Source organism: Stenella coeruleoalba (assembly GCF_951394435.1).
Source record: "Stenella coeruleoalba genome assembly, chromosome: 1".
Taxonomy (NCBI): Eukaryota; Metazoa; Chordata; class Mammalia; order Artiodactyla; family Delphinidae; genus Stenella; species Stenella coeruleoalba.
In genome coordinates, this window is record NC_137169.1 from 186,477,264 (window position 1) to 186,492,408 (window position 15,145).

General features: G+C 42.8%; 1 protein-coding gene across 3 annotated transcripts in view; it reads left to right on the top strand.

The window, feature by feature from the left end:
• Positions 1 to 15,145, top strand: part of SELP (selectin P) — a 42,184-nt gene extending 27,039 nt beyond the window's left edge. Inside the window, exons 9-16 of one of the 3 annotated variants that reach the window (XM_079915290.1) lie at positions 821 to 1,006; positions 6,949 to 7,134; positions 8,428 to 8,637; positions 9,535 to 9,720; positions 10,577 to 10,696; positions 12,545 to 12,575; positions 13,836 to 13,891; positions 14,477 to 15,145. In XM_079915290.1, coding sequence (XP_079771416.1) covers positions 821 to 1,006; positions 6,949 to 7,134; positions 8,428 to 8,637; positions 9,535 to 9,720; positions 10,577 to 10,696; positions 12,545 to 12,575; positions 13,836 to 13,890 — 974 coding nt within the window. In that variant the 3' untranslated portion in view covers position 13,891; positions 14,477 to 15,145. Of the gene's footprint in view, positions 1 to 820; positions 1,007 to 6,948; positions 7,135 to 8,427; positions 8,638 to 9,534; positions 9,738 to 10,576; positions 10,697 to 12,544; positions 12,576 to 13,835; positions 13,892 to 14,476 lie in introns of those variants that run through there. The other 2 variants (XM_079915291.1, XR_013827391.1) reach the window with 2 other exon arrangements.

Consider the following 15,145-nt stretch of genomic DNA (forward strand, 5'->3'; position numbering starts at 1 on the left):
TGTGGCAAAGCACCGTGAGATCTTATTTACTGTTTTTTATAGGTGAACAAGTAGTGTCATCTGGGGCTGGTCATTGTAGGATGAGACTGGTGGGAAGAGCATCTGCAGATGGCCAGTTACATTATGTGCCTACTTTGTGTCATGACTGTTAAAATAGTTTTTAATTTAATTTTTGCCTATGATTTAGTTAACTTATTATTTTGTATAACTGAGGATCCCTGCAAGGCAAGGATTGTTTTTTCTCCCATTTCATAGATGAAGCAACTGAGATTCAGAAAGCTTATTGTCCAGAGATACATTGCTAGTAAGTAACAGAGGCAGGCTTTGGACCCAGATTCTTTCCACCACTTGGTTGGGGGAAGGAACTTCTGGAAGGGGAAAGAGTATTTTACTCCATTTCCCTATTTCCAATCACTTGTCATTGTTTTATGGCAAGGTGATTAGGTCTATCTCTGAAGAAGGTATCAAGGAAGCAGCCAGTCCTTCTCCTGTCCAGGGGCAACTAACACGAGCTGCATCACTATCTTTCCCAACAAAGAACCAACTCCCTTTTAAACCACCTCTAAAGCTCTTTGGCGGTGAGCATTTCAGGATACCAGTCCACTTCAACTGCTGCTATTTCACACGTACAAGACTTCTACCGGGTGACAAAGCACCATGAAATTCAAACAATCATTTCTAACCCCATGCTGCCCCGGTATGTTAAGGACGGACACACACACACACACACACACACACACACACACACACACACACACTGATTTAAGTTGCTGTGTTCTAAAACAACCTCCTGTCTCCTCCTCGGCCATGCCCACGGCAGCCGTTACCTGCGCACCTCTCCCAAACCCTCAGAATGGAACAAAGACCTGTGTCCAGCCTCTTGGAGATTCCAGTTATAAGACCACATGCCAGTTCACCTGTGATGAGGGATTCTCTTTATCTGGACCGGAAAGATTGGACTGTACTCCATCTGGACGCTGGACAGATTCCCCACCAACGTGTGACGGTAGGACCACGGGTCTATCCTCTCTTACAGCTTCTCAAGTAACCGTGTAGATACTTTACTTCTCAAGTAAACCTGTTCCTAAGCTAAAGGAAGCTTTCTCCACAAAGCATAACAATCTAGACCAAAAGCTTTTCTCTCTCTCTCTGAATATTCTTTTTTTTTTAATATAACTTTATTTGCTGCATTGGGTTTTTATTGCTGCGCACGGGCATTCTTTAGTCATGGCGAATGGGGGTTACTCTTCGTCGCGGTGCGCGGGCTTCTCACTGCAGTGGCTTCTCTTGTTGCAGAGTGTGGGCTCTAGGTGCACGGGCTTCAGTAGTTGTGGCTCGCAGGATCAGTAGTTGTGGCTCGCGGGCTCTAGAGCTCAGGCAGTAGTTGTGGCGCACGGGCTTAGTTGCTCTGCGGCGTGTGGGATCTTCCCTGACCAGGGCTTGAACCCATGTCCCCTACATTGGCACATGGATTCTTAACCACTGCGCCACCAGGAAAGTCTTCTCTGAATAGTCTTATAATAATAACTTTAAACATTTCATAGTTTTATAACGTGTTTTAGTGTCACTGTGATATTTGATGTTTATTACAATTCTAAAATAATGAGGACAGGCAGTATTGTCTCTATTTTACAGATGAGAAAATAGAGGCTCAGAGATTACGTAACTTGTTGAAATTCACACTATTAGTAAGTGATGAAGTTCAGCTATGTGACTGGGACTTTTACTTCATCATAAAGAATTTTTCTACTACGCTCTTACTCATTCATTCCCACATCCACCTTCGCTGAGCACTACTAAGCCCCAGACACTGAGCTTACTCAGGGGTGGATGTGATTTCATCCCAACCCCTCAGGGATCTCACAGTTTAACTATTGGTGTATGTTTCTCCTCGCTCAACTTCTATATGGATTAGGAGCTCCTTGAGGGCAGCAACTGTGCCGCATTCACCTTTGTATTTCCTGCAGCAACTAGACAGAAAAAAAAGTAGGTGTGTGACAAGTATCTGTTGAATCGAAGCTTATCATTTACTGGTTAAATTTATTCAAGCTCAAGCCCTATTGACAAGGAATTAGTAGATCCTCAAAGGCAAGGGTCTTTGATTCCCCCGAAACATCTGACTGACACCTACCTAGTATATAGTATACTCTAAAATAGAAGTTTATGAATTGATTAATTTATAGCTCACGTTTACTTTCAAAAGTTGCCATTGTTCTGTGTACTATACCAGCAGTAATAGCTCATTTTTATTGCTTGTGTAAATAAGTACCAGCTATTTCATATGCATTTTTGCATTCAGTCCACACAACTATCCTTAACATGGTTGTCACTCTCCCCGTTTTAAAGATGAGGAAATGGAAGCTAAATAGCTGGCAGAGATCTAATAGATAGGAAGTAAGGAGCTAGGATTCAAGCCCAGGTCTAGCCTGATTACAGGGCCAGAGCTCTTACCACAACACTACACTACACTGCCACACAGTGGCAGGTTTCTAAATCCCAGGTCAGTCACTTGTAAATTTACTCTTTTCCACTGCTTTTGTCTAGTTGCCGAAATGAGTGGTCAAATGAGAGAATGAGAGGGATCAAATGAGAAAATATGTCGATAGAAATCTATTCGTGAAAAGAGCTAAATACTTATTCCTTCTCGTGGAATGAGCACTAGATTAATATCCAAAGAAGACCTGTATTGCTCTTCCATGGAGTCATGGACCATGTAAATCACGTCACACCCTTGATTTTCTCAATTCCAAAAGGAGAGGAGTGGACAAGATCAACTCTGAGGTCTCCGTATGCTAACACATATAAATGGAATCTTAAAAAAAAATGGTTCTAATGAACCTAGGGACAGGACAGGAATAAAGCCGCAGACATACAGAATGGACATGTGGACACGGCGGGGAGGGGAGGCTGTGATGAGGTGAGAGAGTGGCATGGACATATATACACTACCAAATGTAAAATAGATAGCTAGTGGGAAGCAGCCGCATAGCACAGGGAGATCAGCTCGGTGCTTTGTGACCACCTAGAGGGGTGGGATAGGGAGGGTGGGAGGGAGACGCAAGAGGGAGAGGGTATAGGGATATATGTACACATACAGCTTATTCACTTTGCTACACAGCAGAAACTAACACAACATTTTAAAGCGATTATACTCCAATAACGATGTAAAAAAACAACAACTCTGAGGTCTCTTCCCTGGACACGAATTCTGTAGACTAAAGGACATAAAATGCTATCACCCGCTGTTAAAAAGATATACTACAAGCCACCAGAGGAATCTAGAACATTCATGGCTGATATCATTAGGGCTTCGTCACTTATTTCTCAATCACTCGTTTGTTTATTCCATGGGCATCTATCATAAGCTCTGTTTTTCCACATTCTGTTTTAAAGCTAAAGAATAAAAAATCCCTAAGAAACATCTCACTAAAGTTTAAATCATATATGCAATCAACATGGTTGTTAAATCTGTAATCTCTGAAGCCCCCACCTCCCCTCACTCCTTTCCACCTCCTTTTCTCCACACGAGGTGGCATTTGCCCACCGCCCTTCAGGCCTAGCCCTGCCCAGTGTCTAGAACCAAACTTGACCAAGGGCAGCAGCTTTCGTCAACTATGGGCTTTGGAACTGTCAACCCTGTGTGCCCCTGATCATTAGCTCTGGCTTTGGTACCTGTGTTTCTACCTCATTCTCTAAATGTATTCTCTAGATTTAGGCACATAGTTCCTCTTCTTTGCCCATATGCCTGAGTCCATGAATTGTTAACCCTTCAGCACTGAACCTTGATTTTTCACATGGTCTTTTTCAGAGTCCTGGGCTATATCATAGGGGCTTGAGGGCCACCAAATAAGGAGGGGTGGTGTGGCAGGTGCAATGCTGAGTCTCCTGCTTCACAGCACAATGTGAGGTTCCATTTTTTGAGTAGGTCCACAGATATTTCCCTTTTAGTTAGAATGCCAGTTTCCTGGTCTCTCTAAGACCTGAGCTCTGCCTGTATTTTCCAGTCTCCTCCTAGCCTTTGCCCGCCCCTCGCAAGGACCTGAATTCCTTTCCCTGAACCTAAGAAGTGCTGAATTGCTTATATCCGGTTTCTGTGTCCCCCATGTCACCACCTGTTGAGCCACTATCCTGACACAGATTACTGTTTTCCCAATCACTTTGTCATTGGCCCTCTGGAGACCATGTTTGGCTGCTGGATCCAACTGCTAATGACCAACCTCACCTTGACGGGGAGGGATGGGTCCTGGTTTCAAATCTCAATCCTAGCTCTGCCCTTCTGCCACATCCTTGCTCATCCAAGTTCTAAAATATAGCAAACTGGTACCCTCTAAGCTCTGGCCTGTTTTATTTCTCCACTCCCCCAACATTTCTCTGACTCCATGAAGATTCCTAGCCTTTATTTTTAAAATTTGAGTTTAGAACAGCCAACTCAATTAAATTTATTATTTATGATACATCTTCTTTCCAAAAAATTCTTGACAAAACTGTATCCAACTCAAGTAAAAAGAGATAATACAAAGAAACAGAGAATTAACTAAATATGTCATAAGATAATAATAGAGTGCTGATGATCCCAATAGTTCATGAAGTCACAGGCAATCATGTACAGCTACTTCATGGATTACAGAAAAATATCAACGAAGACCTTTCCAGTAGGCAGCACGGCCTTTAAGTCCACAAACACAGAGCATTAAGTATGGTGATAAAAGCAACCCTTATCCATTTTCTATTCTTCTTGTAATGACTCAGGTTTTGGTAAAATTTTAGAGGAGGCTCAAGAGTATGACTACTTTTTAAAGTTAGCCACAGAGGTCATTCCTTAGTAAAAATCTCTTCCTCTACATCCGCACTAGGCCCCTTCACTCCAACAACTTCCTTGACAGCTCCACAAATTTAATTCAGCCCATGTTTGCTGAGTGCCCACCACTTGCCCGTTCTGGGCTAGGCTTCCATGAACCTCACCAAAGCTGCCCCTCAGACAGGAAAACATGCTTCCTTACACAAGTTAGTCCTTAGATTCAACAAGGTTCATGTTTACAGAAGAAGGATGAGAGACTTTCCTAGCTACAAAAGGCTATATCTATAACCTTGTCAGAAAAAGATTGAGACCAAAGCAATGTCCTCCAAGTAGATTTAATGCTGTAGTAATTCTCTTTTTTTTTGTAGTAATTCTCTTTTTTCTCTTTGTATACTATATTATACTCTTTGTATAATTCTCTTTGTATACTTTGTATACTTAAATCCATTTTTTAAAATAGTAACTCCTCTTGTTTCTTTTCACACCATGTAAAAATACTTGTTAGCATGAGTCCAAATTAAATTGTGCTAACTTATTCGTTCATTTGACAAATATTTTCGGACCCCCTACTTTAAGCCAGGCGCTGTTGCCTGGGATACAGTGTTGAAAAGAGCTGACAAGGTCCCTGCTCTCATGCAATTGACATTATGTATTTTCTTGGGTTTAAATATGAAATTCTTGGAGATATTGAAAAAGTTATTTTAGTGAAAATGTTCATAAATGATTTAATGTCTATGACTTACACCAAGAGATATGTTTAATAAATGTTTGATAAGTGGAATTGATCTGAGAGGTATGGATTTATTAATTACTCAAAAATTTGAGAGTTCTAAACTGAAATTCAGTCTGTTACTTTGGCTGTCTGAATGGGTTCACACAGTAAGGATCCACAATCCTTCAGTGAATAGCCTGCCACCAAAAAGCACGTGGGCCAATACGTAAAAGCCAATACTTCACTTTTCCATGAGGCATTACATAGGACTTCAAGAGATTTTTTTTTTAAAAGCAAAATAGCTAAGCAAAATGAGCCTTATCTGACCAAGGCATTGCTTTCAGATAGTCTTGGATTTAAAGAAAGAATAGTCCCTCAGTTTGTCAATAATCCAATATTTGTTGATAAATAACAGTCTTATGTCAGAGACCTTCGTGGGGAGAAAGACATGATCCTAAGAGAAATAGGTAACTGCAATAACTTATCAAAACAGTTTTTTTGGGAAATAGTAAATTAAAAATTCCACATCCACTTGGCATATGGTGGTTGAGCACCACCTCTTGAGATGCTGCAGTGTGAATTGTGGGAGACACAAAGATTTATGGTTCTTGGGTTTTAGGGGCTTTCTATCCAGGAGAAGAGGGAAGAGATGACATGTGATATGACAGCATATGAGTTCAAAGAAAAAACTGATGCGTTCAGAGGAGAAGACTTCAGGATGCAGTGATCAGCAGAGGCTTAAGAGAGGCTGTGTTCATTTGGATCCTAGAGGATGGGTGGGATTTTATTCAGTAAAAATTGAAAGAAATTTAGGGCAGTGCGAGCCAAGAACCAGAGGCAAGAACACATGAGGTCAGTTCAGGGACTTCCCAGGAACTAATCTAGCTTCACCAGGAGGTTTTGAGCTTTCCTGTGCCATGAAACTGTGGTTAAAAAAAAAAAAAAAAAAAAGCCTGGGGATCCAAATGGAAGAAACAGTAGTTTAGGACCCAAGATGATCATTGCAGGTTTAGACGTGTTGAATTTGTGGAGACAGCAGGATATCTAACCGGAAGGAGCCTCAGGCAGGAGGAAGGACAGAAGTGAAAACTTGGACTGCATTTATACAGATAGGACAGTGAGAGCTGGGGGGAGGCTCTGAGGTCTCTAAAGCAGCAGGTGTAGAGAGAAGAGGAGGAAATTGTGAATTCTTGAGGATGACTGCCTAAATCCTTGACTTCTTCCTATACTCCTCTCTGCAAGCCCACCGTCCCTCCCCCTGCCCTTTGTACTTCATGACCTCCTGTGCTCATTGTGAAACGCCTGCTATCTAGCAAAACACCTGACACAGTGGGAGCTCAATAAGTAGTTAATATTTGTTGAAAATGAATAAATTTGGTGCAAAACAGGGCTTCCAAATCAATTTGGAGATTGTGACATTCTTGATTTGCTTCTCCAGCCATCAAGTGTCCAGAACTGTCTGCCCCAGAGCGGGGAAGCCTGGATTGTCCTGACTCTCACGGAGAATTCACTGCTGGCTCCACCTGCCATTTCTCCTGTAACGAGGGCTTTAAGCTGGAGGGGTCCAGCCATGTTGAATGCACAGCTTCTGGAAGATGGACAGCACCCCGACCGACCTGTGACGGTAAAACAGGATACACTTGCCGGGACAGCTCTTCTTCTGGAAATTTCCTCAACAAAAATAACAAACACTTATATACACTCTTAGTATATGACAGGTACACATGATATCATTATTATTGTGAAAGCTCCACTTCTTGTCATGAAGTGGGTTTTCTACTGGGGTCTAGGAAACACAGCCTGGATTTAAAAATGTATAAGGAGTGACAGGACTTTTTCACATTTGTGAATAAAAGATAACACCGATTCTTAAGCACGGATTATCTTTCGTAATTGTGGCCTCTTTGTCTCAAAGAGCTTTGTTGAGTTGATTGAATGGTTTCCATTGCTTCATCGCCAGGAGAGAGCACTAGGGGTGTGGTCACCGGTCCAGTGTTTCAGATCAAGGAACTGAAGTGGAGAGGGGTCAACTGCCATCTCTCTGCCACGTGGCAAGTTAGTGACAGCCAGTGGCAATATCCACGCCTCACATTTCATGCTGGCCTTTGGCCAGAAGACAATACCACCTCCCAATAAAGCAGCACTGATGGGCTTCCCTGGTGGCGCCGTGGTTGGGAGTCAGCCTGCCGATGCAGGGCACGCGGGTTCGTGCCCCGGTCCGGGAGGATCCCACATGCCGCAGAGCGGCTGGGCCCGTGAGCCATGGCCGCTGAGCCCGCGCAACGGGAGAGGCCACAACAGTGAGAGGCCTGCGTACCACAAAAAAAAAAGCAGCACTGAGCAAGCAATTGGCCTATACATATTTCTCTTTCTACTGAATTCTTATATTTCTGCACCAATTATTCTGCCTTTGTTTTGTTTTGTTTTTAGTATCAGTAACATTGATGCCACCCCCCCCCCACCTCCAATTTCTTCTTCTGGCCAGGAGAATCATCTCTCCAAGGACAATTTTAGATCATTTTTCTCATCTGGTTTTCCATACCTGATTTTAATAGTTTTCCTTAACTTCCTTAAGGAGCTATTGCTAGAACCTCCCTGATTATGAAAGGAGTGGAAGGCAGTTATTCCATGTCAGTCTTTTTTTTTTTTTTTGGTGGTACGCGGGCCTCTCACTGTTGTGGCCTCTCCCGTTGTGGAGCACAGGCTCTGGACACGCAGGCTCAGCGGCCATGGCTCACAGGCCCAGCCGCTCCGCGGCATGTGGGATCTTCCCGGACCAGGGCACGAACCCGTGTCCCCTGCATCGGCAGGTGGACTCTCAACCACTGCCCCACCAGGGAAGCCCCCCATGTCAGTCTTAACTCTGTTGTGCTCCTTCTAATTGGGAGCTCTAAATTGAAACATTTTCTCACAACAGACATAGTATCAGCTCCTACTGTAGAGGTGCAATGCCCATCCCTCGTCACTCCAAAGCAAGGAACAATGTCCTGTCAGCATCGTCTGGGAAACTTTGGTTTGAATACCACTTGCCACTTTGCATGCAAAGCTGGATTCACACTCATGGGAGATAGTGCTCTCCGATGCAGACCTTCTGGACAATGGACAGCAGGAGCTCCAGCATGCAGAGGTAATGTGAAAAGGAACAGGCAGTTCTGATGCTCTCTTCCAGCAAGCTAGTCACTGTACATGCCTGTCGAAATCCCATCCAACCCCAATGACCCCTTCAAGTGTCAACTCCTCCATGAAATCCACACCAATCCCAATTAGAAGCAATGTGCAAGAAGCATACCAACTTTTCCCCTTCCTTATGTCACGAGGTAGTGCCCTGGTACTCAAAGACCTAAAGGAGGAAACATATGTAAATGTCCAAAACGTGTTAGAACAATACACACGCTGAACACGAGACCAGCTATCTGAATTGTGAAATATAAGTTACAATTCTGTTAATGATGTGGCAGTGTAAATATTCCGTATTTTCATAATTGGAAGCTAAATAAAAAGATAAATCATGACTGATACCTCTTGAAGACCTATCGCCCTCTGCACGAAGCACTGTGTCTCCTTCATCACTGTATTCCCTAGGAAGCACAGCACAGTGCTTTGCAAATGTCACTGTTGCTCAATAACATTTGCCTGAGTTAAATTCAGTCTCCTGAGTTGAGTTAAATTTGACTTATATTTAGTTTTCTATCCACAAATTTAGGAGAATAGCCTGAAATTCCCTGACAAATAGTTTAACGAGTATGGAAGTCTCTACCTCTTTCAATCGTCCAGAGGCCAGCTATGCTGAACACTTGTTATTTTAAGAAATATGTGCTGACATGCCAGCTTATTGTCAATGGTAGTAATAATGACATTTAGGACAACAGTATTCTTGAGAAGCAAAATTTTGTAAATAGTATTTTGGTAGGTAAGATCGACCAATCCACTGGCAGGTATTTATTGAATTGCCACCATGTGCCCATCCTAGTTCTTTGGCTATCATTCTATATGTTTGTTTTTCCTGCCTTCTTTTTTTCTGCAGCTGTCAAATGCTCCAAGCTACACGTGACTGAGCCAATCGTGATGAACTGCTCCAACCCTCGGGGAAATTTCAGCTATGGATCCACCTGCAGCTTCCGTTGCCCAGAGGGCCGTTTACTTAGTGGCTCAGCGAGAACAGTGTGCCAAGAGAATGGCCAGTGGTCAGCTATCGTGCCAGCGTGCCAAGGTTTATTTCTCATCTGGGTTAGGAAGTCGCTTTGATATGGAAAATAATGAAATCAGTGTTTCTCCTCTGAGTATTTCTGACAGTGGTTGCTTTTTCCATCACTGGGTTTTCCCCTGCATTTAATAATTGTTTCACAATGAATCAGACAGCATCTCTGTACCTCATGCAGAGCAGTGGGAATCAAATTCAGTGACTCTGTGTAAACAGTCACCACTCCTTTTTCAAAGCTCCAGTTTGTGAAATGAATGCTCTCATTTCTTTATAATCTGTGTGTAGTACATCTTGAAGTTTCAAAATGTTTTAAACTGAAGGTTATTTAGTGCAGAATCCTGATTTATTATCTCAGAAGATCTTTGTTTAACATATACCTCCAAAAATACAGTATATCTTCCTTAATTAAGCTCCATCTGTTTGTAAGGTTTATGTCATCCCCCTCCCTTTTTTCCATTTCTTTTCTCTAGCAGCTTGTTGTAACTACTTTTCATCACATAAAAATGTTCAATTCCCCCCCCCCCCGCAATTACCCAAAGTTTACTTTGTTTATCCAAACTTCCATTTATTGTGTCTACCATTTAATCATCTAATTCCTTTTATTGAGTCCTTACCCTGACTCCTTTGGAAATTACGTTTGATATTTAAGCATTAGGAAGAAAATCAGGCCCTGCGTGCATCCCATTCTGTTGCAGTGGTTTATGACTTCCAGATGTTTTTGTGCCGGGTTGTTAGCACTGCCAGGACCTTTGATGACTTACTTGATCTCACATCTTAGAGTTCTTGGGGACCTCCTGGGGGAATGATGGTCTTCTGCACAATACCCTTCTTATGTCTTGCACGCGTGCATGTGTTTATTTTGCAGCGGGGCCATTGACTATCCAGGAAGCCTTGACTTATTTTGGTGGAGCAGTGGCTTCTACAACAGGTTTAGTGACGGGTGGGCTACTCCTGGCTCTGCTAAGAAAGCGTTGCAGACAAAAAGGTAAATAGGAAAGAATATTCTCCTTATTTTCTTCTTTCATGTGATTTGGGGCAGGGCAGTGAAACGACAACTTCAGTAGTTCATGTCTGAAAACATTTGCATTAAAAGAAAACAAGGGGCTTCCCTGGTGATACAGTGGTTAAGAATCCGCCTGCCAGTGCAGGGGACACAGGTTCGAGTACTGGTCCGGGAAGATCCCCATGCCACGGAGCAACTAAGCCCATGCACCACAACTACTGAGCATGTGCTCTAGAGCCCGCACGCCACACTACTGAACCCATATGCCACAACTACTGAACCCCGCATGCCTAGAGCCTGTGCTCTGCAACAAGAGAAGCCAATAATAAGCCAATCCTCTTCTAATAAGCTAATGGGTCTCTTCATCTTTCCTCATGGAAAGTAAGTGGGGGTATCAGAGGGGTCAGGGATGCTCAAATCCAGGAACAGAAAGTGGCTATGTTAAAAGTACCTGCCAGCATTCTCATGGAATTGAGATTTCCACACCTATTTTTTTTAACATCTTTACTGGAGTATAACTGCTTTAGAATGGTGTGTTAGTTTCTGCTTTATAATAAAGTGAATCAGTTATACATATACATATATCCCCATATCTCTTCCCTCTTGTGTCTCCCTCCCTCCCACCCTACCTATTTTTAACTGCTCAGAGGAAGAACCCCTTGTTTCCTATTCTCATGCTCTCTCCCTTCACAAAGCCACCATCACATTAGGCTGGTTTTCTAATGTTCCCTCATATACTCTTCTGTGAGTGAGTAAATAGGACAATAGACAAACAGTAACACTACTTAAAGACCAAAAAGCTACAACCAGTCCCTCCATGCAACATCCGTGCTTGGTTAACCAAATCCCGAAGGCAGAGGTGAGAGCTCCTAAGACCTGAATCCTCATCTCCATTACCATGTAGGAATCACCCTATTCCTGCATTTTCCCCAAGCTCTTTCTTTAGTTTTGAGACATTTCCAGGGAACCCTCTGAACCGTGGAGAGGGACCAGCAGCCACCCATCCTCCAATATCTTTATAATAAATAAATTCATTTGTGGAGATGAGGAATTTTCCCTTGACCTGTCCCAATTTGATTTTAAACTTTCTAGGATTCTATGGTCAAATACTAGGAAAATGCTGCATACTGTGTCCCTCCCCTGCAAATTCAAAGTGCACTTTCATTATTACACTGAAGGCTCAGTCATGCCCTGTAATAAATATACTTGTTCATCTTCATGTCACTTAATATTTTCTAAATGTATTTAGGAATGAGATGCTTTTCCTTTTATATCTACCCATGGGATGATTGACAGACCTGCTGCCATGTTTAAAGTTTCCACTATCAGAGTCCATTGCTTGGATTAAGACAGGAGGCCCCCAATCACATATGTGATCCGGGGAGAAAAACATCCACTGTTATGTTGGGTTGGATTTGCTTACTCGCTTAGCTTGCCCAAATAATGACTGAGGGAGTGTGACAAAGGATGCAAGGATAGAGGGCCTCCAGTGCCAAAGAAATGAGTTTCGAGAACCAATGGTCTCAACAACCACCAAGAGTAGCGAAGAAGATGAAGGAAGGGACCAGAGGTAGGAGGAGAGGTTGTTACTGAAAGGGAAGAGGAGAAAGATGAGCGTGCTCTGGAGTTACATATCGTTGAACGTTCAATTTAGCCTAAAACAGGTCCCACCTCTTAGGGAGGGGATGTTCCCTACACGTCTCTTATAATGAGCCCATCTGGAAATCAGTCTGCTGACTCTCCCCAATAATCCCTATCACTGATGACCTTTCTCCCTCATCTCATTTTTTACTCTGAAACCAATCTTCTGTGTCTTCTTGCTTATTTCAGATGAAGGAAAAAGCCCCTTGAACCCTCAAAGGTAAGATGGAAATGTTTTATGATTAAGTTTTTCTAGTTTGACTTTTTAATTCACTGTAGTAGGTCAGAATGATTATACAGATGACCTCTTTTTGAAACAAATCTTTGGCAATGTCCCCTTGACTAGTTCTGAAAATATACAGATAATATGTCCTAGCAATACATAATTTTTTTTTTTTTACGGTACGCGGGCCTCTCACCGCTGTGGCCTCTCCCGTCGTGGAGCACAGGCTCTGGACACGCAGGCTCAGCGGCCATGGCTCACGGGCCCAGCCGCTCCGCGGCATGTGGGATCTTCCCGGGCCAGGGCACGAACCCGCGTCCCCTGCATCGGCAGGCGGACTCTCAACAATTGCGCCACGAGGGAAGCCCTTCATAGTGTTTTAAAAAAATCAATAGGTGCCCTAATGATAATATAAAGGAGCAATACAAGGGAAAGTGACTTGGAAATAAAATGCTAGAGCTGAGGCACTACACTAGCAGATGCTATGGGGTCATCAGATGCTTGTACCTTCATTCAAATAGAATCACTATGAAGGCAACAGCATAAAGGTCAACTGAGAGGAATATTCTGTTAGTGATTCAAGCAATATCAGAACCATTGCCAACACCAACCTGATTTTTTTAAATGAGGAACAACTCTGGTAAAGAGTTGGAAAACCTATTATTATCTTCCCTTAATTCACACGGCAATTACACTTTAAAAGATGCACAAAAAATTTAATATTTATATGTAAAGCAGTTAAGTTGCAGGCTCAGAGATTTTTCACCTCCATGAACGTTGAGTAGCTATTCTAAAGTTATGTGGAGTGTGTAAGAGAATTCTTTTGCGCCCCAAGCATATTAGGACATCCAGCACCCATGGTCCCTGCTTAAATGTCAATAGTAAGTCTCGATCATTAGGAAAATCAAAAAATGTCTATAGGGAGCAGTACTACCATTCTTTGAAAACTATTGCCACGTGATCAAGTATCAAGGCTGGAATTTTATAATTCACCAAGAAGAAGCTGCAGCAGGGGCATAGCAAATATTCAGTACCCAAAGCATCAACAATAACATGGGTATAAAGTGCAACGCAAATTACCCAGAGCTGTTAAGTGGGATCTTGAAAATCTCTTTGGTTTTATTCCTCTTTCCAACTAAAAGCAGAGAATTCCAGGGGTGGGATGGTAATCCACGGTCTCTGCAGGAACTATGTGCAGGACTGGGGTCAAGGACAAAGCATAATACGGCAGGTCATCCTTGTGTTTCTCTTCTTTAGCCACCTAGGAACATACGGAGTTTTTACAAATGCTGCATTTGACCCAAGCCCTTAAGGTAAGTTGTCTACAAAAGTATTTTTGAAGAAAATAGAACAGTAGGGGAAAAAGGAAGAATATAAAGCTTGACTTTTCTTTATATAATCATGAGTCACGTTTTAACCATGTATTAAATGTTCAAACCATGCAGGAAATTGTGTTGGCGGTAGGGGACAGGTATAGCAGTAGAGCGACAATAGAAAGTGAGATCATAAGAAGATTTCCATTTCCTCCAGGATAGAAATGTTCTAATGAGACAGAACCTATGTCAGGATGTATGACACTCAATTACTGGCTGCTAGGTGGTACTGATACTGCAGCTTTGCTGGATCACCAGAAGTCACGAGTGCTAGAAAAAATGTTACAGACTTTATGGAGCCAATTCCCTAGGTGACCTGCTAGGAAAACAAAAGTCATATGATAACGTCTCTCTCCCAAAAAGCTCAGTGAATGATTGAGTTTCCTAAGAGAAGTAGCCTAGATGGCAGAATATCTGGAATCTAGAAAAAGATTATACTAAGCCTTAGGGGGTACATAGGATGAGAGCTTTCTTTTATCTTTTTGGGGAAAATATAATTATTTTAATTTTTTGTCTCATTTTCAGAGACCCGTCCTTCTCTTGGTCACCTCACTGAACCTCCACAGAATCCTAATTTTGAACATCAGCCTTCCCGACAGACTTGACTATAACTGTAGCTTAGTTGCCGCAGTTTTCTGTAAATACTTGTGAATAAAGGGCATGGAATTTCCTTTAGATTAGCTGTGGACCAGAGCAGAAGGACTGTATCACAAGCCCCAACTCTCCACCCACCACCCCTTCCTGCTCCAGTTCCTCTTCCTCCAACACGAGCCTCAGAAGCTGGGACTGAATGTTTCTGCGGTCGTCTGTGGGCTTTGCCCCCGCTGTCTCTTGAGATACTAATTAACTAGAGCCTGGAGCATCTGACTCACCAGAAGACCAGACTGCAGAAAAATAAGAATGCCTCTTTATTTTTGGATTGGAGGAAATCATCCTCTACTTTGCTGGAAGGCAGGAGGCCTCTCTGACTTGAGGGAATTTCTGTAGGATTTCCTGGGTCTTCACTGCTTGCTGTTTGTGAAGGCTTTTAGACCTCTGCTGCGAGGCTTCAAGAGGAGCCTCTGGATGGCACCAGAGGCTGCAGAAGACTAAGGATCGAGACAGGAAGTTACATGTCACTGTAGACCTTCCCTCCACCGGTCATTCTCCCCCAGACAACCCAAAGACCAATACTCAAATGTCTAATTAAAAGGA